General features: G+C 40.0%; 1 protein-coding gene across 1 annotated transcript in view; it reads left to right on the top strand.

Moving 5' to 3' along the window:
- Positions 1-27,183, top strand: part of KHDRBS2 (KH RNA binding domain containing, signal transduction associated 2) — a gene marked incomplete at its 3' end in the record, with an annotated part of 312,078 nt that overhangs the window by 184,662 nt on the left and 100,233 nt on the right. The window contains exons 5-6 of the mRNA XM_082302847.1: positions 25,414-25,541; positions 26,858-27,053. Coding sequence (XP_082158973.1) covers positions 25,414-25,541; positions 26,858-27,053 — 324 coding nt within the window. The remainder of the gene's footprint in view (positions 1-25,413; positions 25,542-26,857; positions 27,054-27,183) is intronic.

The raw sequence follows: 27,183 nt of genomic DNA on the forward strand, positions 1-27,183 counted from the left end.
AATTGAATTTATTACTAACAAAATCAGAGCAGGATAATAAAAAGTAAAATAAGACCTTCAAAACAACCTCCCCCCACCCCTTCCTTCCCAGCTCTACTTCTTTCCCCCAGCAGTGCAGATAGACAGAGAATGTGGATTATGGTCAGTTCATCACACGTTGTTTCTGCTGCTGATCAGGGAGAGGAGTCCTTCCCTGCTCCAGTGTGAGTCCATTCCACAAGAGACAGTTCTCCATGAACTGCTGCATTGTGGGTCACTGTTCCACATGATGCAGTCTATAGGCACAGCCTGGTCCAGCATGGGCTCCTCTCTCCATGGGTCTGCAGGTCCCTGCCAGGAGCCTATAACAGCATGGGCCTCCCATTGTGTCACAGCCTCCTCTCAGACATCCGCCTTTTCTGGACTGGGTCTACTCCGTGGGCTGCAGGTGGATCTCTGCCCCATGGATCTCCTTGGGCTGCAGGGGCACAGCTGCCTCACCATGGGCTGCACCATGGGCTGCAGGGGAATCTCAACTCCAGCACCTGGAGCACCTCCTGCCCCTCCTTCTGCACTGACCCTGGTGTCTGCAGAGCTGTTCCTCCCACATATTCTCACCCTGCTCTTCTCTGGCCACAGTTATACCTGAGCAGTAATCTTCTTCTTCTTCTTCTTCTTCTTCATCTTCTTCTTCATCTTCATCTTCATCTTCTTCTTCTTCTTCTTCTTCTTCTTCTTCTTCTTCTTCTCCTTCTCCTTCTTCTTCTCCTTCTCCTTCTCCTTCTCCTTCTTCTCCTTCTCCTTCTCCTTCTCCTTCTCCTTCTCCTTCTCCTTCTCCTTCTCCTTCTCCTTCTCCAATATGTTATCACAGAGACATTACCATCCTTTCCAGATGGCCCAGCCTTGACCAGCAGCATGTCCGTCTTTGGAGCTGCCAGGGATTGGCTCTAATGGACCTAAAGAAACTTCTTGCAGCTCTAATGGACATAAAGAAACTTCTTGCAGCTTGTCACAGAAGCCACCCCTGTAGCCCCCTCACTACCAAAGCATGGCCATGCCAAACCCAATTTAGTGGTGTGTGTGGGCCTTCACTGATCTCACATAGTGGTGCTCTTCCATGGCCATCGTAGATGCCACGTGGGAGAAAAGATGTTTAATTCTTTCCTTTAGCAAACTCCTCCTAATTTTTGACAGAGAAAAATCATGTCTTCCTGGAAATAGAGTGGCAAGATTGGAATAACAGGTGGAATTGACATAACAACATGAAAGCTGAATGATATTTAAAATTGCCAGAAGGTATAAATAGACCAGATGAAAAAGATGAGATTGAAGAGTGATCACAGGTGTCTGGAAAAAGAAGAGGAGCTTAGTCCCACACATCTATGGCCTTGCAAAACCCATGGCCAGACTTGTTGCAGACCGACAGGTCAGACAGCAGCAGTGGCAGAGAGCAGCTGCTGGGGAGGACACAGTGTAACAGGTGCTGCTGGAGTCACTGTGACACAGCGACATCCTGACAAAGCCTTGTCTCAGTGATGTGCTCCGTGGCACTGAGATGCCTGTGGAGTCGAGTGTGCCTTTGCTAAGGTCAGTACTTGTTTGACAGGTCTTGATTTTGTGGTGACTTTGTTTCTTATGTCTCCTTGTTTACTTGCTTGTGGCGTTTGGTACACCATCTGTTTCTTCCCTCTCTGCTTTTTCTTCTGTTTTTAACACCATAAGTTATGTTCAGTGTAAATATATGTATACTTTTCATCTAGTATTTTAAATAGTTTGTGGGTTTGATTTGCATAGAGTTTAAGTGCCTACCCTTTCTTTGACCTTCAGAAAAATAGCCAGATTTCAGTCTTGTTTACCCTTATTGTAGAGTCTAAATAACTGTTGGGTGTCATGCAATTCCACTGTATGCTGCTATAAATAGCAAGATAATTTCACCAAGATACAGGCTTCACACCCTTTCTACCTGGACATGGACAGACAGATGCATGGCAGTTCAGGAAGAGCCCTATGTCTCTCCTGTGCTGCACAGGGCTCACAGCCCCAGCGCTGGTCATGGCCACAGACACCACCATGTCAGCGTGATTGCAGGGGCTGCAGGAGGGGAGCTGTCAGAACTGGATGGCGGCCACTGCCTCCATTTTGCTACAGAGATTTTTGTTTGACAATTCACGCTTGCTTTCAGCTTTAATTCTACCATATGATGGCTCAGATTTATGCTCAGAAGCTCCAATATTTCTTCTGCCATCCTTGTAAGTCTGGCTTCTATGACTGTCCTGCCTCCATTTCCTAGTGCAGTTGCATACTTGTTATCAATACCAGTCCTTTTAATATATTAAGTGGTGGTTTTCTGATTGAGAACTGCAAGATATCACTGGCCTTATTTTCTTGCAGATTTTAGGAGAGAAACAGGAGGCTGCACATGTGTCCTCTAAATAGTCGGAGCATTGAGGCTTGCACAACTTCACAAGCAACATCAGCAAGTTATTTCTTTGTTGCTCTGTGCTTGGGTCATTCCAGCTCCTGTCACTGTCAGAACTGATGTGCTCTGCAGAACAGGGAAAGAACAGCAAGTCTCCACAAATTTGTGCTGAGATGAGCATTTAAAGAATAGGCTGTTTCTTAAGATGTCAGAAATGCTGAAGGACCGCAGCGTCAGGAGGCAGGTGGGGAAGCAGAAAAAAAACCCTGTATGTCAGAGATCAGCAGCCATAATAACACCTTTTTTCACTAGAAAATAAACTTGTTAGGTTACCTTGTTTTGTCACAGCAGTGGGTAAGGGAAGCATTTGAGAAGCCCTGGGAAGCGAAGTGGTGTTTGGGAACCTGTGCCCGTTGGAGGCCACTGGTGCTTTCTCATTGACCACAGCAGCTGCAGCACTCCAACATCAGTACTTTTGTCTCTTTCTCTCTTTTACTAATGTTAATAAAAAGTGATAGCCAGATGATAGAAGTGATAATTGACAGCCTCTAGGTTTAGTGACAAGTTTAATAATAATAATAATTTTGTTCATCGTCTGATGCATACAGTAATTCTTTCTAATGTTTGTAATGCTTTTCAAAATAGTGATATATCTAACCAAAAGTCTTTTTTCATTATATTAAATTTCTCAGCCACCTTATTTAAAAACCTCTCACATAAATATGTATTAAATAGAGTAATTCAAGTAAACAGATATTAAATATACAAGCAGGAACTTATTTCTGCACACAATCAATGAAGAAACTCATTAAAGAATATTGTTACTTACTATTTTCATGGTTCAAGTCAATTAACTAGTAAAAAGATTTTAAACCAAAAATGAACAAAAATTTCCTTGTTTTCATTTTATGTTTTGTTTCATAGTTTTTTTGCTTGTATGTGTACGTGTTAAACTGCAGTTTCAGTTTAGGAGTTCTAGTCCTTTGTTAAGGTTGGAAACTACAGCATGTATCCTCTAATACTGCGTTCGTATAGGAGGAGCAGACCTGAGCACATATACTGCTTCCACAGGCTTTGTGTTAGTTGTCACAGACCTCTACTACATAATAAATGGGAAGCAGAGATTGCAGGATAGTGTCACCAGAGATACTGCAAGGTACTCACTAACCATTGTAAATGCATACCCACAGTTTCACACACGTAGCCCCTGGATAATGTGAAAAATCAGAGCAAAGAAGCTGCCAGTACAAGTGATTGCACATGTTGTTAACACAAGGAGCAGATTACACTGGAATCCTCTCTTTCTGATTTTGATAAGTCTTCTCTATCCCTCCAGATAATCCCCACCATCTTTTTTGTCTCTCCTTTCCCCATTGAATAATCTCTAGTAGCTCCAAGCTAAATTCCTTTTCTCGGTTCATGTAAGTGTAAATTTTTCCTGGCCCGAGTACAGTGAACAGATTTTTTTCTGTCCAGGACAAAGAAGTGGGAAGAAATTCAAGACCTAGAAAGGTAGCAGTTTCAGAGTTTCCCACAAACAGAACAGAATATGACTTGAGTTAAAGAAAGACATAGTGCTTTTTTCCTCTGGACTTCCTTAACTGGATTTCTCACAAGTGTTTTGATGGGGTGGGAAGGAAATTCTCCGACAACACAACCTTCTTCACTGACATGCCTTTGCAGCAATCAGATTGCACTATGAGCTCTGACTTTCCAGGGGAAAGACTAGAAATGTTACATTTGCTTTTCTAATAAGTTATGACTCCAGGATTTCTTTGATATGCCAGACAGTGATTACTGGAACTATCACAACCTCATGTGGTTACTAGAAGAATATTTAATAACTTCTGATATGCTGTTTTTCAAACTTGTGTTAAAAGCATTTAGATTGATTTTTGTTAGGAGAATTCGCTGAAGTCAGATGTTGCTTTCTCTGGTTTACTTTCCTCAGATTTTTCTGTTAGATAGGAAAATAAATGTAATTTGTAATGAAAACCAATCTTCAACCTTTTCTGTATCACTGGACAGAAACTTCCTGACAAGTATTTGCACATGGTATTGCTTCCTATAGAATACATAAGAAGCAGCTACTTCTCCTGCTGCATTTAGTACAATGATGAATATTCTATCAGCCTTGGAGTAAAAATCAAGAAACCTGTTGTTTAGGCTGCCTTTAAACATGTGTATGCTTGTTCAGGTGTTTAAGTAAGCAAAGGAAGAGCATTACAATACTGTAGAATGTAAATGGGTTGTAACTCTATCATACTAATAACTATTCTTGTTCTGTAAGATGTCACATACTGTGGTCATCTTCCTAAAATAATTATGAAACCTTTGTAGCAAATATATTTTGTCAGCTGATTCATTTCCATGAATTCAGACATAGCATTTTATTTCATTGTAACAAACCTGTTCTGTTTGAGTAACAGAAACTGTAATTATTAAACATTCCTAATAGTTTTCTGAACTTTGCTGAGTGCGAGCCAAAGTCCAAGAAAGACAGGGATTACTTACGCAGACTCTGATGTGATAAATGCCTTTTTATTTGTTCCAGGTTAAATCGTGCATCTAAAACATTGGTGTAAATAGCTCTGCCAAGGTCACTTTATGGCCAGTGCCCAGCAGACATCACATGGAAGTGTTCAGTAGTTTAGACTGTATTTTAATTTTTGTAATTTGGCCTTTGAAAGCTTTCACGTACCTTCCCTGTCAGGCTAATCGATTTAAGAGATCTGGGTGAATGAGTAACCATGTTGTGTTAGATGGCTAGTGTGCTGTATAGCTGACACTTTTCCTATATAGTTACTGAATAAACCACCAATTTTTTCTGACCTAAAGGAATGAAAAAAAGAAAAAAAACCAAAAAACACTAAACCCGCCACAGACATGTACTACTAAATACAAGGCAAATTGATCTATTTTAAATATGCCTAGCCTACTGGAAAGAACAAGGCAAATATCAAAACCAGAAGCAAAATTAAAAAATAAGTTGGTAGATCAGATATTACATATCTGTCCCTACACGAGGACATTTTCTGCCCTAAGGTTTCCAGTGTACTCAAGACTCTCTTGTCCAGTTTAGTTAAAGACTGTCTTAGATGATCTCTAAATGACTTTGTTTGGTCTACTATTACCCTGTCTTTCTTAAGGAAAATCCCTGCACATTCAGGTAAATATCCCTACCAGAGGACATATCTCAAAACCATTCCCATATTCTCGTATTTTAGGTGTATTTTATTCTGAAGACAAATACAATTTACACTTTCAGGCAGAGACAGACATTGCACATCCACACATTACTCAGTTAAATGTTTACTTTGTTTACATGTTTAGTAAGATTTTAAATACCTGCAAAAGTGGAAGCAATTTTAAAAATAAACATGTAAGAGAAGGGTCAGTCAACAAGTCCTAACTATGTTTCTTTCTTAGTTTTGATTTGCATAAATGTGAGTAAACTCCAACTGCAGCACCAACTTTACATCGTACAAATAAGAATATGCATGGAGCAATTCACTTGTTGCAGGGCAGAGCAGTGCCAATTAGTGTAGCTCGAAAATACTCAAAAAAACTTAATTGAGAAAATAAAGACTAAAGTCAAACTCAGAAAGAAGAATGTCAGCATTATAAGTAAGTGAACAACAGATGATTGAAGTAACTTCTAGTTACAGTGATCATCACAAAAAGTCATTATTTTCAGATTCCTCCTCTACTACAGTGATTCTGATAGAAAAACTGTATTTGATACAGAACAGTGATCTTTTAATGCTGTTCTTCAAATAATTAATGTCTGAGTATGGGTACTATGATTGCAAAAACTCCTTTAAGTTGCTAAAGTAAGTATAATATGACCAGCAGAGAGCTAAACCAAAATATTTTGTGTGGCTTTTAAAAAAGGAGCTATTCGCTAAGTCATTAGAATTCTGTCTTAAAAACTGATAATAGAAAATTGATTAATATTTTTTGATTTTCCTATTTGTATTATGCAGACAAGACAAATTCTCTAAAAAGTGCATATCTATAATAACACACAAATCATCTGGAAGTCTTTTCATATGTGGGTATTTTTCTCTTTATATGCATATGTGTATGTATAAGTAGACATACACATATATATATGTTTTTATGTTTTCCAGCTTTTAAATAGCTCTGCATTCTCAGCCTAGAGGGATGACATGTAATACTGAATACTTTAACCAAACATAATTGCTGCAAAATGTCCTCATGCCAAATTGGCATCAATCAGTGCAACAGTGTAATCATGTGTGCTTAATCATAGGCAGAAAATGCTAAAACAGTGAAGGAAAATCTCTTCCTTATGTATTTTGTTATCTGAAAGCTTAAGTGGACGTTAAGTGATGCAGGGTAATAGCACAAAACATCATTATCATGTTATTATGTTCAGGCTTGAGTGACACTGAAAAAGCTGAATTTGTCTGATAAGAAATGCATATTATTAAATTTGATATTTTCTAAAATAATTACCATATTATCCATCATATAGAACTTAATCTTTTATTCCATGAAATGAAAAAAAAGAAAAATCAGTCTGTTACAGGATGGTTCACACAACTAAAAACCCCTCTTTTTAATGTGATAATGAGAGAAAGAAAAATCTGTGATCCAGATGGAAGCCTGTGCAATGAAGTTTTCATTTTGAAAGGCAGTGTGTTTGAGATCCATTTTCCTTTCACCCTTTAATCTTGATAAATCCTCAAAACAGCTGTATACTGTGTATAGAACAAAAGAGTACACCGGGGCAAAAAACGTGTGATATCATGAAAACTTCCTTAGACATTTCTGTGGAGCTGGACTGTGCTAGAACTCAACTCTAGATACATATAATCAATTTCAAATTAGGAACTGGTGAACTTGACTGTTATTGCATCTTCTTGGTCTGTGCCAGATGAATATGAAAGATATAAACTGTAATTTTGTATCAGATGTGGTACCTGTGCTAAAATGAGAAGTATTGATAATGTATGATGATTTATATCATACTTCTACTTCGAAAACCTATTTAATCACTTCAGTGTCTTAAATGGATGAGCATTTTTCCATAACTTATACATCTGGTGTATTAACTTTAACTGGGTGTTGCAGTACTCTGCTGTCTTAATGCAGGAAGTTCATTATCCAACATCTGCTTTAGAAGGCAGCTTGTAATATCACTGGTGACAACTACATTCCATAGTTTCCACTGGAGCAATATATTGTATTTTCCCCATCAGCGCTCAGGGCTGAATAGCAAACAAATCATGGAGCAAAACAATAACTGAAGATTATGAACTTGGAAGATACTGGTTTTGCAGATAATTAAGCTATTATATCAGATTTCCACAATGAGAAACAAAACCATTGTCGTTATGGGACAAAAGAGAATCTAACCTTTCTCATAGGTTAGTGTGAAAATCATGTTCTAGCACTCCTCCTCTCCTAGTTATGGTAGCCTGTAGGCTCAGATCACCGGCATTAAACTAAGATACAAGCTATTTGTTGAACTTTATACAGAAAACATTGAACATATTTCTCCTTGTGTTAAACCCCGAAGTTTTCCCGTAAAGCAGGATTTTAGCCCTTAATTGCTATAGAACAACTCTATTTGGCATTAATGAAACCAAAAACTATTTGGCAGTACAGAGGATCAGTATACACATATATCAACTGACAGAGTAGAAATATTTACAGTTAGAATACATATAATTTAGAGAACAACAAAACAGAATCCAGGGATTTTGTTCCCAGGAAACAAATTGCGTAATCCAGTGCTGAATTATTTTATTGTCTGATTTTTAAATTTAATGCATTCATTAAGCATATGAATTTACTTAGGCTTTCTTAGCTTTTATATACCATGCAACAGAATGTTTATGAAGCTGCCTTAATATAATTCAAAGATATAAAAAGGAAAAGGTAAAAATTAGCTCCCATTTAAAATCTTGCCTTGAACTGCAGACAGACCTGCTTGTCTGTGAAAATGTTTCTTTGGCGGCCAGTGGTGTATGCCAAATACCACTTCCAAAAAATTTGTATGCTTCTAACATGACTCATCAACATTTCTGCATCTGAAATGGCCATTTGAACTGAAAATAAAAAAGCTTCAGACTTTTCCTTTTGTTGCTGTAGTTTAGAAAAACAACCTGCATTGAATCAAAAAGTTTGATACTTTGTTAACTTATGACTGTGTTTAAAAACAGGAAAAGGAAACATGTACCATGTTGAAAAATCCAAATGCATTTTCACAGCAATGAAGTGTTGGTGTGACCCAGCCCACTGCGGGGCTGGGGCAGCGAGATGCCAATCAATCCCAGCCCATCCCCTGGATCGAGTTCCCGAAGAGGCAGCCTCAGAGGGTGGGTTGAGGGGCGGCTCAGAAGCCTAAGCCGCACCCCCTGGGCGGAGCCCGGGTCCAAGCCACCTCCCCCTGTTCGGGAAAATTCTCGGTTACTCGGTTGTTCACTGGTTCTTTGTTATAGCTCCCGCCTCTCGGTTGCCCCCAGTGGTTCTTGTTAAATTGTATCCTCCCCTGGCTTGTAACTCATTGGTTGTTTTCCCCTTTCACCGGGGTTTTCAAATTCCCTGTAAAACTGAGAATGAGCCTCAAGGGAGGATCCCATCATTCCCATCATTCCCATCACATCACATTCCATCCCTTCCCAGCTTGTTCAGGTTGCAAAACTTCTAACAATAAATCTGTTAGGAGGCAGACCAGAACAGCCTCTCTCTTCCTTTGTCTCCGAGCTAACGTGAGCCGATCCCATCGGCTCCTGCCGTGTTCCCTCTGCCGAGAAGCCAGCTAGCCAGCCCAGCCAGCAGCTCTTTTCCTGGTGCCGAAGTTGCTTCAGCAGCTGGACTCTCTCTGACCTGGGGCACGCCAGAGCTCGTGCCTCAAGCACCAAATGCTGCATTAGAACAGTAGTTCTTTGCAAAATCTGTGTTGTGAATACAAGATGAGTACAAGTACAGGCACACACAGTCGCACGTGGAACAAGCAGATTTACAACTCTGTGCAAAAAGAGTTTTTTGTGTTTCCAGGGTTTTGTGGCTGCATGACCATGTGCTTTCAAAACATAGCTGTAAATCCAGGCTGCCTTAACAAAATACAACATGGCAATAAACCCTTGCAAGTCTTAGCTGGGCATTTTCTAATGTGATGATCTGAAACTTGCGTGGCAAGAAAATCCCAGACCTAAAAGAAATAGAACTATTATGAAGATTAAATTGCATCTTAAAGGAGGTGTGATTCTGTGAATGTGAATTAATTTACATTTGCAGGAGAATGTGATGACAGTTTAACAGACTTACTCAAAATTACTTCAGCCCACTATTTGGGAGTGTGTAATTCAGCATAAGAAATGAGTCATTCAGCAGCAGAGTTTTGTACAGGTTCCTAGTATGAACCTGAAACTTGGTTTTAAGCCATCAAATAATTTATAACATAGGATTTCCTTTAACAAAATAAGAATATGGTTGAAGCTGGAAGGGACCTCCAGATGTCATCTGGTTCAACCACCTCCAGGTACCCAAGACTGTGTCCAGACAGCTCTTGAATATCTCCAAAGATGGAGACTCCGCAACATCTCTGGGCAACCTGTGCCACTGTTCAGAATCCTCAGAGAAAAAAACAACCAAAGAACCAACCAACCAAGAAAAAAAAAAAAAAAAGTTTTGCATGATCAGATTGAACTTCATGTTTTAATTTGCAGCTGTTTCCTCTTGTCCTATCAGTGGGCTCTATGGAGTAGAGTTTGGCACCCTCTTCTTCATTCCCTCGCTTCAGACATTTTTACACATCGATGAGATCCCCCTAAGCCTTCTGCTCTCCAGGCTGAACCGCCCCAACTCTCATGGCCTCACGTCATGTGAAAGACGCCTCAGTCCCTTTAATCATCTCGGTGGTTCTATGATGGACTCACTCCAGTAGCTCCGTATCTTTGTACCTGGAATTCTAGCACTGGGCACAGCCAGCTGTAGCCTCGCCAGTGCTGAGTGGACAGGAACAATCCCCTCCCTTGACCTCCTAGCAGTGCTCTTCCTAATGCAGTCCAAGATGCCATTGGCCTGAGGGCACACTGGTGGTACCTTGTGAGCTTGTTGTTCATCAGAACCCCAAAGTCCTTTTCTGCAAAGCTTCAGGAAACTGCTTTCAGGCCACTGAGACTCCAGGAGGTGCTGGTGCCTGCATTGTTCCTCCCCAGGTGAAGGACCTCGCACATGTCTAAATCCATGAGATTCCTCTTTGCCCATTTCTCAGCACAGCAGGATCTTTCTGAATGGCAGCACAACCCTCTGGTGTATCAGACACTCCTCCGTGTTGTGTCACCTGTGAGCTTGCTGAGGGAGTGCTCTGTTCCATCATCCACTCATGAGCAGAGGAGTTGAACAGTGTGGACCCAGCCCTGACCCCTGGGAGTCCTGAGCAGGAGTGACTTGCCTCCTGCTGAACTTTTGGCCACTGATCACAACCCCTGAGCCCACTCCCAGGCCCTTGAAAATACAAATTCACCTGCTCACATATTTCTAAAAATTATTTTCTGCTTACAAATACATACTCATCAGTGCTTGATAATCTGATGTCTTAATGGGGTTTAGGGGGTTTTCTTGGTAATGTGTGGAAATTCTCTTTTCCAAATCTTCAAACTTACGGCCCTGATAAGAAGGGAAAAAAAAAGTGTTGATAGGAGTTAATTAGGAAGAAACAAGTGGTTTTTTCCAAAAACAGAAAACAAAATTATAATTGTACTAACTGTAAATGATGTTTGGGGAAATAGAAAATTCTGAAATTACACAATGCCAAGAGTCCCACTGGGATAAGGAAGACATACTCTTATTAGTCATGCTTGAGTCTTCAACCAGTCCCTGAGCTCTCCTCAGATGTTTTGGTTTAAGAAAAGATAAGGGGAAAAGGCAACATTTTCACGTTCCTGTGTTGTGTATAAAACTGAACTGATGGTGGATTGCATTGCATTCTGTAGCACATACAGCCTTTTGCCTTGTTCTGGATATTTTAAGTTGGTGCTGGGAAATGGCCCTAGAGAGATGAAGGTAAGATTGCTTTGCCAATAGAACAAAACCTGGAGAAATGTGAAGTGCCCCTAGTTTGTGCAGAGCACCTGGCAGTGTTTGAAAAGATACTGGATAGATTTCTGTGGTGTATCTTTAATTTCTTTATATCTAGGTTTATACTTAAATATTCAGCAAGAATTGATATAAACATTCTCCCAGACACTGATCTCTGCCAGTCTGAAATCAACCCACATGAAGGCAATCAGTGAAGTGAAATTTCCACTTTAAATGCAAAGACCTGGTGCACTTCTCAGACAGTTGGAGAAATGTGGCGTTTGTAAGTCTGGGCTTGTATTAAGACTTGTCTGGAGGTTTCCAAATGTTGAAAAATCTATGGGCTATGCTTGGTAAGAGAGGAAAACTAACTTATTGATCAGTAATATGTATTGTGGTATTTAAAAAAGGTTCTTCTAACAGCTCTCAGCTTACTCTTGCTTCAGAAAACTTTTCATAAGAATATGGAGGACAGTTCTTACTGTATTTCAGGAGCATAGAAGACATTCAAGGGCAGCAGTTTATTACAGCAGAGTCCAGAATCTCCAGAGAAAAGGTAGAACCACTTGAAATTAAATGAATTAATTTAAGTTTTGCTTTTGTTTTGCTCCTGTTCTTTCTACAGAAGGAAGTATAGGATTGGGATTGGCTTGCTTTTGGGGCTCTTGAGATTGAAGAATTCTGGGACAGAGGACAGAGTTTGCCAAATATTTTAAAATAAAATTAAATTCACAGTCATGGAGTTAGGATGAAGATGATAATGGTGATTGTCCAGAAACCATTTTTTGGAATTAGTGTCAAATTCTTCCTTTAGCAGAGACAAAGAAAAGGATGCTCAAAGGAAAGAGTACAGGCAAGAAGAGATGTCTGGTATCTGTCTTCTCATTGTGATTGTGTGTAGGTAAATAAATGTAATGGTTTATATGCTGGTGAACAGACTTACAGGAGCAGACGTGAGAGCAGTTCAAATTTCCCAGTTATTTGCCTGAAATCACAAAGTTGAGTGATGAAAACGCTCTGGGTTTTTAACAGCAATATCAGGTATGTTAATTCTCAGCATTTCTTAGTGAGGCTCTGGCATGATAGCAGGAAAGCCTGGACATCAGAATTTCAGGTTAAGACAGAAATTTTCAACCTAGGTTGTTTATGGAAGGTTTAAGGAATCCAGGAGAATCATGAGGTTTTTACCCAACCCACTTAGCCTAGGTAGTAATGAGTGTAAATAACTGTGGGTCATTGAGACCTGCCCAGCAGAGAGCTGGGTTGGAGACTTTAATCCCATAAACCCCAGGTCTGGAAAGCTTAAGTTCAATAAAATAATCTACCTTGCTGCTAAGTAGGATTAGTTGCAGCCACTGGAAGCTGAGAATACTCAGCACCTTGAAGTCATATGTGTTTGCCTTGGCTTGCTATGCTGAATATAAATGCATAATGAGACATTGATATCCATTACCTAACCAGTTTAATCATTGAAACACATGGCAAACATTTCAAATTAAATTAAATATATTTTGGTTTTAATTAAATACATTTTAGTTAAAATAATTGATCATTTGAATTACAAAAAAAAAGAGAAATAAATTAGTCTCAGTTCATTCCATTTATAGCACTCTTTCCCTCAAAAAAACAAGAGATGGGGTTATTGTTATTTCTTTAGTGTCCACTCATATTCTCTATGATTAAGTGAATTATTATATTGAAAGATGAGGTATTTAGTTGTCCTAAACTTGAAACATTTAATTAAATTTAGAACATTTTTCTTGAATTGAATGGAAAACCAGAAGGAATGTCTAGCATAGATTTCCACCATGCTTCTAAAATCAATAATGTAGAACTGGGTTAATTATAGTTAAATAATGATTTGGAACTAATGGGTTCACAATCACTTGTATTCAGTTCCGCATAATTCCACTATAAGTCTATATAATTTTTTGTTTGGAAGCATGCAAAGTAGGGTGATGGTTATTTGCTGATGTTTTGATGTTGATAGCTCACCACAGGCTTTCTAGCAGCATAGAAGACAGGTAAGGAATCATCCTTCAGGTGGAAGTTTTTGTACTCATATCACAGCTGAGGCTTATTAGCACTACCGATTATTTTTAGGTAAAAAATAAACGAAGTCACATTTTTAGCTATATGACTGAAACTCCTGTATCTCCACAACTTGTCACCTGCCCCAGCTTTTAGTCACAGAAAAACACTGAAATCAGTGGGATCTTGTTTCATGGTCAATAATACAGGGTTGGTATTAAACCCCAGCTGTGATTCTGCAGTGAAATCGGGTGAGACTTGAGATCATCAGACAGCAAGGTTCTGGGTGCCTGGTTTCCAGGGTGTGCTTGTGGAGTTTGTATGAGTGAGGTAACTGTCCTGAGCATGGGTGGAGTCAGTGGCACTCACACATGGGCTCTGAACAAACATTCCACATTTGTGCTGAATGGGAAATCTGCTTGGAAAATTCAGCTTATGTCGCACTTGGGTAACAGGTGCTGGGATCCTCTTTCCAGATGGAATTAGTGAGTCCACCTTTAAGGTGGCACTGAGCTCAGCAAAGTGTTTCAGGGCATAGAAGTTGTGCTTACTCATATAACACGTCCTCAATCTGGCCTTGTATTTTGAGGATAAAAAAGAAAAGGTGAGACCTTAAGTCTCATTTCCCAATTATTCAGCCATATTTTCACTATCCCAATTCAGACTGTGACTTTAGGAAAGGAAATTTATGGCCAGGATAATGTTAGCCATATTACTAATTAATAGTATTGACTTAATAAACAGTTGTCAGTATATGCTGTATTTTAAACACCTATACTTGCTTTCACACAGATTTAATAAACAATTACAGAAATTTCTTGGTTTAGCTGTTCAGGAAAGACTGAAGAATATAGTTCTAATAAAAAGAGTGATTAACATCTGGCTTGGAAAAAGTTCTATGAGCATTCCTTTTCACCAGTCCTCATGTGTGCCTTTCCTGCTATAACATATGAAAAATAAAAAATAATTAATCTCTGTGAATTAAAAAAAAAAGTGACTTAATAATTCCCTTTTTGTAGATTTCTGACTTACAGCACAGAATTAAATTTATTAAGACTTTTCTTTGATAAGGATCCAGATTAGTAGCTTCAAAGAGACCTAGACATTTTGATACATTTCAGTGATTCATATTCGTAATAAGCAGGGAGGACAACCATATATGTTCTTACATGCCATTTAAATATTGTAAATATATGTATATATTATATGAATATTAGAAATATTATAAAATGTAAGTATTGTTTTTAAAATGTTAAAATGTTTGCAAGTGCAAAACTGGCTGGATTGCAGTAAGAAGGAGCTAGGTAGGGTCACTTTTAAAATACTTTGTTATGTCTATAACAGTATAATAATGTGTAATAGAAAGAAATTGAACATGTGTTTTCCAAGCCCATTTTACCAACTTCCTATTAAAAAAAAAATAAATGCCCTAAGGTACATTACCATGTCCCGCAGCCGTAGGAAGGAGGAGAGAAGAGCCAGCAGGCAGGAATTGTGCAGCAAGATTGATTTATTTAATTATTTTACAAACTCTTTTATAGACTTTTTTCTTCATAGTCTAATTGTACAAAGGATCAGCCACCCCTTGGGGTGATTGGCTAAAATCCTAAAACATCCATAGTCAAAATATTTTTCTACTATACCATAAACAAGACTTTTCAAGGCTGCAGGTGTTTGGTTGTTTGCATAACTCTGCTACCTCTTCTGTGAGAGAGAAAAGTCTCTCATGGACTTAGAAAATAGCAAGAAAATCCTTGCTAGCAGCACTTTTGTATCCATACCTTCCCCTCTTTCCCTTTTAGTACCATGTATAATTACTGATCACGTTTCTTGGAAATTATAGAAAAGTATTGAATTCTGTTAAAATGCCTGAAACCTTCTTCAACACATGCTACAGAGAAAAAAAGGAGACACTTTAAATATCCTGGTGCATAAACATTTAAAAGGTTTGTGCAATAGCAAAATAAAATATATTCAACTTAAATAACAAATATAGAACTGATTACATTTTTGTCATGCTATATATTAAATTGTTTAGCTTGAAACTCTGACAGGACTTTCACCTAGATCTGGCTGCATTAATTACTTACTCAGTTTTATACACTTGATTCCCAATCTTTTATATACCATGTATTTTAAGGGGAGCAGAGAGACACTTGGGAATGAGTATATCTGTACTTGGTACATGGTCTAAGCTTTTCTTTGTAAGTTATTTTCTACCTCTTGTTACTCCTTGTCATTTCCTTAATAATCTTTCCTTTTGTCTCAAATCTCATAATGAAAAAACCAAACTTAAAGCATCTTACGCCTGCTGTATACCTTTCTAATGGGATTATTAAATCAGCTGTTTTAAACCTACCTATTTGTTGCTAATTTGTTGAGCTTGCCATTCGCTTTGGTTTTCCACGGACATGATTTCAGCTTTTCTTGTTTGTTTTTCTCCTTTCACTGTTTTTTCTCACTTTCACTTTCTCACATGAACTTAGACATAAACTTCAGAAAGCTAAATCTATATTATTTTTAATATTTTTAGTCTCTATGATGGTTCAGACAGTAACCCTGGGGTTAATAGCAGCATTCTTTCACTGTCTTTTCCTCATGCTTATTGAATTTAGTATGGAGAAGGGGACTCCTCACATACCTGCTTGTTCTCCTGTGATTGTCCTCTGTACCATTACACTGGCTAGCCATAAATATATCAGCAGTGAAAATAATTTAGATTATAGCAGTTCAAACCAAGCAGATTGAAAAAATCTTCGATTCCAGTGGTGAAAATTGCTCTTGTATTTTTATGATGCTATTACAGACCATCTTCCCAGCATGTATCTTCCTTTTTTTTCCCTTCCTATGCAAAAAATCTTGGCACTGGGTGGGATGTGCTATGCTGTTTAGTTTGGGTCAGTCAGATTGCTGTTTAGGAGTGTCATGGTTTAGCATAATTTGGTTTTTTAGTAAAGAAGGCTCCATCAGCCACAGAAGTGATTTTCTTTCAAAGAGGTGCTTTCAGCTTCCTCAATGACCTGACAGAACCTATCAACTGGCTAGTTTGAATATTGGCAGCTTTTTAAGCCACTTAAGAAGCTTGACACATCTCTGTGATCCACATTTAAGAACGAACAGAGCCCAGGAAAGCTCTCTTGTCCTCCGGCTTTCGGACAGGTAGCAGGGGGAGTAAGTAATGGATATTTTGAACCAAACCACTGCAAGGAGGAGTGCATGAGAAATAGAAATACTGTGTTTTCTGTCTCACCCTCTGTCTGGAGAAAATGCCTAGGCACTGCTGCTGCCTTCCAATGCCAAGCCCCCATGGCAGCCTGAGGTTCCCGGAAGGAGTTTCTGTCTCCATCCTTTCTTTTGCTGTCAGTACAGCTTTGCCACCAGTTTGTTCTCTGCCAAGCAGCTGTGCCAGGCAGTGATGGTGCTGGTGCAGTGCCCTCAGGAGTGGAGACAATGCTGCTCCAGTCAGAGCATCAGTGACCTGTGTGATCTTGTTTTTTCTAAGCCTACAAAAAAACTTCATAGATACAGACTATGGCTAAATTGGATGATCAAAGAGATAGTCAGGGTTCCTAAAGGGTCCTGCATGCGGCAGAATCTAGACCAGAATCTGGGTTGGTCTGGAGCAATCTGTTTTCTAGAAAAATGGAGGACCAAGCACACAGGCCATGCTACCATTCCCGCAGCTCCTCTGTCAAGAGAGTGCTGACTATAATGAATCACCCTTCTGCCAGCTTCTGCTGCCAGGATGTTACAGCTGGGTCTGTGGTAACTGAAATTTAAGATGTATTTTCTCCTGACTTATGGTTATTAATGGATTTCAGTATATCCTAGCAGCATTATTAAGAAATTTCTGCTCTGCATCTGTAAAACAGACTTAGTGCTTGCCAAGACAGTCCTTAATCCAAGAACAGCTCATGTTATTGTAATCCTATATTGCAATAAGTAAAAAAACCACTAAAATTGGTTTAAAAACTAGTTCCTGTATCGCGTATCAAGTTCAGTCACAATATATCATATGCTATCAACCTGTACAGATCACCTGATAGGACTTTTTAAAGTTCTGAAATGATTCAGAAGCTGTAAAAGAAAGGACACTCCACAGACCTGTAGTAAGATACTTTCTTGCCCAGACTTCTCATTCTTGGTTGCCCTTTCTAGTCTCAGGTCGAGCAGCATGCTATGTTTACTGTGCCACATGGGACTGAGAGAGCGTGTCTGTAGCCAGGCTGGATGAGACAGGCGCACTGAGCAAGAGTAAACATGTCTGAATTTTGTTGGCTGCTGTTGCCGTCCCTGTTATCCTTGACTAGGGAGCTGCAAACCTACAGCAGTGGGCTAGCAGCAGGCAATCTGGGTCCCACCTGGCACAGCTGGAATAAAAAAAGTTGCATAGGTACTATGTATAACTTGTTACTTATGTTGGCTTCAATGTAAATTACAGTAGACAGTTACTCGGCCTTAAGAGCAGGTAATGGTCTCATTAGTAGCAGAGCTTCAGCAACCAGCTGGAGAACAGTGGCAGCCCTAGTCCTCTCCCTGCCTCCTTTGAAGCAAGTGGATTTTCCTGAAAAAGGACCGGCCATATCACATCCCTTCCTTCCTAGAAGCCAGTGTAAACATCCAGCGGGAATCCATAACAATTTCTTTAGGATTAGGTGGCTGCACCACTGTTCCTGCAGCCTGCTATATGCTCTCTGTTCATATTACCAATTCCCTTATATGTCTCCTTCAAGTGACAGCTCTAAATAAGCACAAGTCTTTGGCAGCCAGAGCTCACTTGGAATTAAATTCAGGGATAGGGAGCTGTCAGCTAACCGACTTCTGTGGCAGCATAGCTGTCATTTGAATGAATTACAGACCACAGTATCCATTTGTGTGGGGCCTGTGAGCAAGAGGGGTGGAACAAATTGGGGTAAATGGCTGAAATTTAATACAGGCTTCTGCCAGTTTTTCAAAAGTCATGCACCCATCTTCAGTGTGATTATTTTGTGTGGTTTACAGCATTTCCATGTAAACTGCAATAATCTTCTGTTGAAAGGTCTTTCTGGTATGAAAAGCAAAATTTAGATTGATTATACAATTAGATGAGACTTATTTTGCTCTGTTCTATGAAAAAGACTAAAATATCTGGGTCAAAGTTTCTTAGCACTTTGCCTATGTACAATTTCCACCCTGGGATTGGCAGCTTCTCTTCAGATGCTGAGGAGAAAACACCCCCCTCCCTTCCACACTGCTTGTAGAGAGCGGTGCCCCATGCTGATGATGCCAGGCAGATTTAATTGTGCATACTCAAAGAGAAAAATGACATCCACGCTTGGGTGAGTGCTCTCTGTGGCAAGCTGACAAATCCCCCAGCTGTCAACTAACCTCAAAGGCAAGCGTTCATGGCTCTAGCTTATGTCTGCTTGCTTTCTGCCCATAGGCATTTAGAAGCTGAAACTCATATTGGCTGCAACACATTCAAACTGCTCCTGAAAGAAATGTATGGTCTGTTTTGTGTGTTTCAATCTCTAAGGGTGATCCAAACAATTAAGGTTTATTTTTCAGACAGACTGTAAGCAGGTAAAGACAGCACCTTTTGCATACGGGGCAAGTTAAAGTGTGTAACGTTTATGGCTGTGGATCTGGCTAAGTTGCTGATTGCTTAGAGAAAGTAATTCCTTCCTTGGGCTCAGATGGATTATATTTATATTTTTATGTATTTATTGGGGTCTGCCAGAGAACTACATGCATACAAAATGGCCTTATTTGAGTTCCAATATATATGGGCAAATGCAACAAGGTATGTGTTGCTAATGCAGTACTGGAGTCATTCTGGCAGAAGCTTTGTCACTTGTGGTGCACTGCAGGCTGTCCATCTAAACCCATCATTACCTGGCACCTATGCTCTGGTGCGATAACCAGAACAATCTGTGAATGGGCAAAGAGCCATCCTAACAGATGGCTTTGACTGTAGGTAACCAGGAAACGATGCATATACATTAAACATGGATTCAGAGAGTGTGGGTGTTAATGGAGGAACATCAAAACAGCTGTGGGGTTTGAGCTCCTCCATACACTGTTGAGAACGTACGTCATACCCATCAGACACCCGCACAGAGTGGGCTAGAGCCAGTTCCCACAGTTCTGGTGAACTTTGTAGGGACTGCTTGGTTGGGCATGGGCTCAGCTACAGGTGAATCTCATGTTTTGCAATGAACTTCAAATAGCATTAGAAAGACAAAGCATGAAGCTTAAGGATGCAGTTCATAGAATCATAGAATGGCTTGGGTTGGAAGGGACCTTAAAGATCACCTAGTTCAAACCACCTCCCACTAGACCAGGTTGGTCAGAGCCCCATCTGACCAGGCCTTGAACGCTGCCAGGGATGGGTCATCCACAACATTTCTGGACAGCCTGTCCCATTGCCTCACCACCATCACAGTAAAGAGTTTTTTCCTAATATCTGATCTAAACCTACTCTTTCAGTCTGAAAGTAGTCCTGTGACTTTGTGCCCTTTTAAGTAGTCTCTCTCCATCTTTCTCATATGCTCCCCTCAGATACTTGAATGACACAATTAGATCATGCCAAAGCCTTCTCTTTACCAGGCTGAAAAATCGCAGCTCTCTCGGCCTTTTCTCGTAGGAGAGGTGCTCCAGCCCTCTGATATCTTAGTGGCCTCCTCTGGACTCATTCCAATAGCTCTGTGTCCTTCCTTGCTGGGGACCCCAGAGCTGATGCAGCGCTGCAGGTGGGGTCTCACCAGAGCGGAGCACAGGGACAGAATCCCCTCCCTTGCCCTGCAGGCCACGCTGGCTTTGGTGCAGCCCAGCATAGGTTTGGCTTTATGGGCTGCAAGTTGACATTGCCAGGTCATGTCCAGCCTCTCATCCACCTGCACCCCCAAGTCCTTCCCATCAGGGCTGCTCTCAATCTGCTCATTTCCCCAGCCTGGACTGATGCCAGGGGCTGCCCTGACCCCGGTGCAGCAATTAATTTACATGCCCACCTGAGGCACTGTCTCATCCAAATTCTAGGTGATGGAGAGAGTTATCCAACCTACCTTCTAAATTTCCTAAGCTGACACTGATAAATGCTATTGGTATGTGCAGGAAAAAGTTCAATATGTTTATATTTGAGTGCACTGGAGTCTTAGGACAGGATTTTAAAATTCAAAAAAGTAACAGGAAATGCCAAATATCTCTTGTCGATTCAGGATTTAGTTCATCAAGTACTTCTAGTACTGAGCAGCCACTACTATTCTTTTTTGTAACAGCCTGATATTAAAGCACTCAACTAAAAAGTGGGAATTCCAGGGTTCTTGGCCTCTTCAGTGTACTGAACTGCAGATCCTGACCCCGTGAGTCCAGATGGGTGGTTCTCACTATGCTCTGAAGCTGGGGCATAGCACAGTTCACCCTTGTAAGGCCACAGAGAACACAAAGAAGCGGGGACTCCAGGAACTCCTCATCACCAGTTATTTTCACAGTGTTTTTTAGTGCTTCTCCATTTATAGAAGGGGACATGTGGACAATGTCTCTTTTAGTGTCCAAAATAAGAATGGATCTAAAACCAAACCACACAAAAGGGCTATATTCCCATCACCTATCTCCACCTAAAATTCACTGTGTCTTCTGTGCCCCATTTTCTGGCTGTGAGTTTTCTGAAGCATGTACTCAATGGAAATTTTAGCCTGATTGGAATTCAAGCTGCCTGAAAATAGCCCCAAGGCAGCACCAACAGAATTTAGGGAAGATTGTATAGCTTCAGTGAATCTGTGCAAGTACACAGAGCCCTGAAACTCTTTTGCTGATGTGAGGAGCTGGGCAGGATGCAGAAATTCCGCAGGAGTCCAAATCCATCTCCTGTTCCCTTTCTGCTGCCTGGGCACAGGAAGAGAGTGTGGTGGGATGGGCAAACATGTATCTGGGAATGTGGTGCTCTATGCTGGCAACACGGAGCTTCAGAGGATATTACAGTGTAGGAGTGAAAGAGTGTGCCCTATTCATGCTTCAAAATTGTCAGTGTGAAATATTGTGCTTATCATTTTAGATTTGCCATGTATATCTCAAGGTAGTTTGAATTTAACCTAAATTACTCTTCCCCTAACTATCTGGTAAGAATGAAAGTCAGTTGTCACAGATAAGAGTAATGATATTTATTAATAGAATTATAATAGAACTTAAATGTGCAGAGTACATCAGGACAGGAGATCACAGTCCTGAAGGAATTGATTTATCCTTGACTTCTATGAGCCTTTGTTATGGTAATGATAGATATATATTCCCCAAATCCTTTTGGTCTTTCTATGCCTTACCCTTTGATTTCTTTATTAACTCTCCTCCCTTGTCATTACATGTTCTTGTTAATTCAGATCAGGTTTTGCAACGTGTCTCATACTTTGCTATTTTTTACACAAATGGTTTATTGAGCTCTCTAGCAGCTTCTGTGCTTTGCTGCACCTCCTGTCACTGCTGGCAGAAGGGCCCCTGGGTGAGTTGCCACCAGCCAGACTGATTTCCTTTGGAAAACCTGGACATGGGTTTCCTTTGTTCCTACAACAGTCAAGGCAACCAACCTAATTAATCACTCCTAACCTTCATTAATAAACGTAATTGTGGTAATTTGGGGTAAACGTGTTGATGTTTTCTGGGCTACTGAATTTTTTATCTAAACATGTAATTTGGTTTTTTAGGCATTTACATAAATACAGCAATTTTTGGTGGCCCTGGGTGCTATGACTTTGCTGATGTTGTAAATCCTTGGCCTTTCTAAAGTCAAGATGTTTGTTTAGGTGAATAGTTGGCTCACTGTGTTAGTAAACACTGACCACCATGATACAAGTCAATTGCACCCCCCTTATCAGCAGTAAATAGAAAAGCCGTTTATAGGTAGTAATGTCTTTAACGATATAAATAAGAGCAAAACATATAGGTTAATCTACATTATCAGCTGTAAGAATAGCTATAAGACTATTAGAAAGCTATAAGAAAAGTTATGAAGTACAGGACATTTTTCATTAGCTTATTTTAACATAAAAATAAGTTGTTTTTTGGGGTTTTCTTTCTGAAACAAAATATACTACTGTAGTGTGCAGCTACTTCCTTGTACTTGGTCCAGTATAGGTATGTCTTGCAACATCATGTACTCTTTCTTGAGACTAGATACATCTATGAAACATCAGCAGCATAATTTTGCTCATGTGCTAGGTTCTGAACTCAAATACAATTAAATATTCATCAGGATAGATGCCCTTACTCTAGCTATACTTGTAGCAGCTATGAAACATTAACTCAGTGTTATGTTTCTGTTTAATGAAAGAGGCAAAATGAGCATTTCTGCTGAAAATTTCAGGTTTCAGGTTTAGAAATTATGATCCTTACTATGCTTTTTAAGGAGCCCATAAGATAAATTATCTACATAGAGTTATATTTTTTAATGAAATCTTTCTCTTTTAAGAGACCTGTCCCAGCATCTTCCATGTACTTTGCTGTCTTTACCTCATCATTTCAAAATACACTGTTTCTTAACTTAACATGCAGCAAATAACCTGCAGGCTAAAACTAAGGGCATTGCATAACAGAATGGTGAAGTTTTGCAGATCTTGTTGCATATTATAAATTTGATTTGGATTTTCTGGTTTGTCAATACTAAGATTTTAAATTATATTTCTACCTGAGGGAGGCAATTTCTGGTAGAATTCATTTATACAGCAATATTCCAAAAGAGAGAGGTTAAGGTAGCAACACAGAAATTCCTGTTTCTGTCCCTTGCAGGTCTTTTCTCTTTTTCTTTTTGCCCACATTTTCCTCTTACAAAATGGACCTGCATTATTAATGAAGTTCAGTCTCAGCACCAGTGTGGAATCCGGAGGGTAAACTCAATCAGCAAGTTTGAAGTCCTAATCCTTGTAAAGCCAGTATGAATAACAGATGATATTAAGAGGGCACAGTAGATGGTACCTGTTCCAACAATTGCTGTAAATGCGATCTCACTGATTTTGTTTTTCCTTCTGTATTTTACGGAGCACATTGATTTAGAAGATGTATTCGGCTTATAACTGTTAGTGTTAGAAGGATAGAAAAATGTGCAAAAAAACTTGGAGATGGTAAGAAATGAAAGCCATTATATTATTAGCGGATTAGGGATTTGGTTTTAATTATGGTTGTGCTGCAATTATCACACACTATGTTGTATAAATAGGGTTCTTTTCTGAATTTTATTAGTAGATTTTTCTCCAGCTACACTCTCTAGAAATTTAGAAAGGAAATCGTGACCAGGCCTACACTCTCTTAGAACACAGGATCAGGATCATACCTTTAAACAGATTTCCTGGACTTCCTTAGGAAGAAGAAGGAATGAGCAAGGCCTCAGTTCCAGCTCACAATTCACTTGGTCTTTAACTCGGCTAAAAGAGGTGTCACTTGTAATGCATTTTCAGGTGCTTGCATGACAGTCAGTTCAGTTGCCTGTGGAAGCATGGAAGGACAGAAGGGCTGAAATTCAATAATCCTTTCTGTTTTGAAACAATAATTAGCTGGCACACAGCTGTGCTGTCGGCGAGCTGGCTGCTGGAGGGGACTTTTTGTACAGTGATCAGCCCATAAAAAGCTGGACACGATGGAAGGAAGCTTTAAAAAAAAGGAATTTCTGACAAAAGAAATTTGACAAATGTTGTAAAATAAGTAAAAAAGTCCATTATTATCTATTATAGTGGATGAAACACTCTATAGACAGAAAAGAGCAACTTCACGTTCGCAAGCCTTGGTCCTCAATGGGGGACTTCAACCTCCCCAACATCTGTTGGAGGAACAACACAGCAGGGCAAATGTGTTACTGGAATACCTTGAGAATAACTTCCTTATCCAAGTGCTAGAGAAGCCACTGGGGAGATGCTCTATGCTGGACTTTGTTTTTACCAACAGGGAGGGGCTGGTGGGGAAGTGGAAGCTTAGGGGTAGCCTGGGCTGCCCATGAAATGATGGTTCAAGTTCCTTAAGGCAGGGAGGAGAGTGCACAGCAAAATCTACTCTGGACTTGAGGAGAGCAGACTTTGGTCTGTTCAGGGAGCTGCTTGGTGGAATGCCATGGGATATAGCCCTGGAAGGAAGAGGGGCCCAATAGACGTTAATATTCAAGACTCACCTCTCCCAGTCATGCATTCCAATGAGGAGGAAGCCAACAAAGTGTCCATGTCAGGGTCCTTGGAATTAGATCTTTAAGGTCCCTTCCAACGCAAACCATTTTATGAGTCTGTGATTCTACTTTGGATCAGTAAGTAAAGGAAGTTCATCTGGTGTTCTGTTTACTGAGCCAACAGAAACTGCAGTGTTGAAGTCGATACCCTGCTGTCTTGGAATGGGCCTATTTTATTTCATTTAACAATTTTTTTATAGTAAACACAGCTTTGTTACTTGACTCCTAAAGAGAGAGTTTCTTTCAGGATATACAAAATAACTGAAGGCTACATTCAGTGATGCTAATTGGTATTGAATTAAATCATCCAGTCATGCTAATGAGCAATATAAGGTAGAATTTGTGTTTTAAGTGCATAAAGGTAGCCAGGGAAGTTTGCCAAAAATACAAAATACTTACGAAACACATTTTTTTGTCTAATTACAAGTCGCTTGAAATTTGTACCTTTTGCATGTGAAAGTCCATTTGCATTTTGTATACAGGTACCTTTCTCTGTGTTTGTGTCTTCTGTGCCTTTTGTATTTTATTTTGCATGTTCATGCTCTTTATGACCACCTTCACTACCATACATATACATTTTTCTGTCCATATATTATAGGTAGTTGTCCACTCCCACTTGTACAATTTTTCAGCGTACCAGCGATTATGCAGAGCAGTTCACCCAAATACCATCCATGGAGTTTCTGGTTTGGGTGGTTTGTCAGCTTAGCCAAAATATGAAGTTTCAGAAAGTTTCACTTTTGAATTTCAGGATTATAATGATGAAATTCGCCAGGAGCAGCTGAGAGAACTTTCATATTTGAATGGTTCTGAGGATTCATCACGTGGACGGGGCATTCGAGGAAGAGGGATCCGTGTGCCACCTGCAGCTCCTTCAAGGTGTGGTAACCTGGACTATTATGTCAATAGCTTTACAAAGTGTAAGCAGTAGTAAAAAAAACCATAGTTAAAAAAAAAAAAAAGACAATTACATACATATCCTGGTCAGTAAACCAAAATATTTGTCTTCTGATAACCTGTTTGGTCTACATTGTTCCAGATTTTCTGATCTACAGTTCACAGGGTATAGTGGGTGGTATACAAGTAATAAACAACAAATGAGAGCAGATTATGAAGACAGGAAAAGGATATTTCTAAGATTTGTTGATCTAATGAAAGATGTCCCTGCCAAAGGTACGGGGTTTTGCCTAGAGGATCTCTGAAGGTCCCTTCCAACACAAACTGTTCATTGATTCTGGAAATCTAAAATCAGCTACTGAAAGTTGTAGTAAAGTAATGAATATCACGAGCTAATGCAATGGGTTTGGTTGTCTCAGCAGGGAGCAAGCCACAGTTCCTACTGCTACAGGAGAGCTGAGTTCCATTCACAACTGTGGATATGGGTGTCATGCATGGTTTTTATACCTGACATTCACAGTCTTCCAAAAAGACAGCACATCCAGGAGCATCCTGCTCTGAAACAAAACACACAGGCTGCTACCCTGATACATCTCCGTTCTATTTCATCATATGGTATAGTTACAAGTCTTTTTAAACAGTAACAGCTTCTTCTGACTTACTAATTAGTACAGCAAGGGAGATATAGCATAAATAGCCAGGAGGATGCTAAACCTCTCTCCAGGCTTGTCTATATGCTCTATTCTCTCTGTGCAGTGAGGGAAAGCAGAATCCCATGCAGCCGTTCCTTTGTGCCGAACTAAATTAGACAGGAAGAAAAGTTATTCCTCTCCTTTTATATTCTTCCTCTACTTTGCCTTGCAAGTTTCTGCTGTCCTGCAATGTCTTCTGCCAATACATTTCTTCTACCCACCAATAAACATGAAAATGAGAGTGATGACAGCTCTTGTAAAATCATTTGAGAGCAACAGAAAAGGTTCCTCATTTTCTTCATCTTCTAGAACTGCTTGGAGTAATTCTGCAACCCTGTGAATTACAATGATTCAGAATTTTATTAGTACAAGCAACAAGAGGATCAGGTGTAAAAGGTACTGGATGGTTTAAAAATAATGCCTTTCCATAATATGAGTTCTGCCTGAGATACTGCCTAAAAGTGCTTGACATTGTAGCTGCCAAAAGCCTGGAGTTATATGATGCTTTAAATAGTAGTAAAAACGTGAGAGCCTTTAAAATGGGGTAGCACACGCATGTCTTCCCTCGTAGACACCAGAGTGACCATTCCTTTTTGCTCCCCACAGGGGACGTGGGGGTGCCATTCCTCCCCCGCTGCCTGGACGAGGTGCCCAAGCGCCCCGAGGAGCGCCGGTGACGCGTGGAGCGCTCCCTGTCCCACCGGTGGCCAGGGGCGTTCCCACCCCTCGAGCCAGGGGCGCCCCGTCCGTCCCGGGTTACAGACCACCCCCGCCGCCCGCACACGAGGCCTATGAAGACTATGTAAGTAAATGCCTTCATTGACAACATGTGAGCCAAGCTCTGTGATGAACATCAAGTCTTTCTGAGATGGAATAATCCAGGCCAATAACCTCTCTGTCTTTAATGCTTTCCCCCAGCAGGTGAACGACAG

The sequence above is a fragment of the Coloeus monedula genome (assembly GCF_965178545.1).
Source record: "Coloeus monedula genome assembly, chromosome: 2".
NCBI classification, from domain to species: domain Eukaryota; kingdom Metazoa; phylum Chordata; class Aves; order Passeriformes; family Corvidae; genus Coloeus; species Coloeus monedula.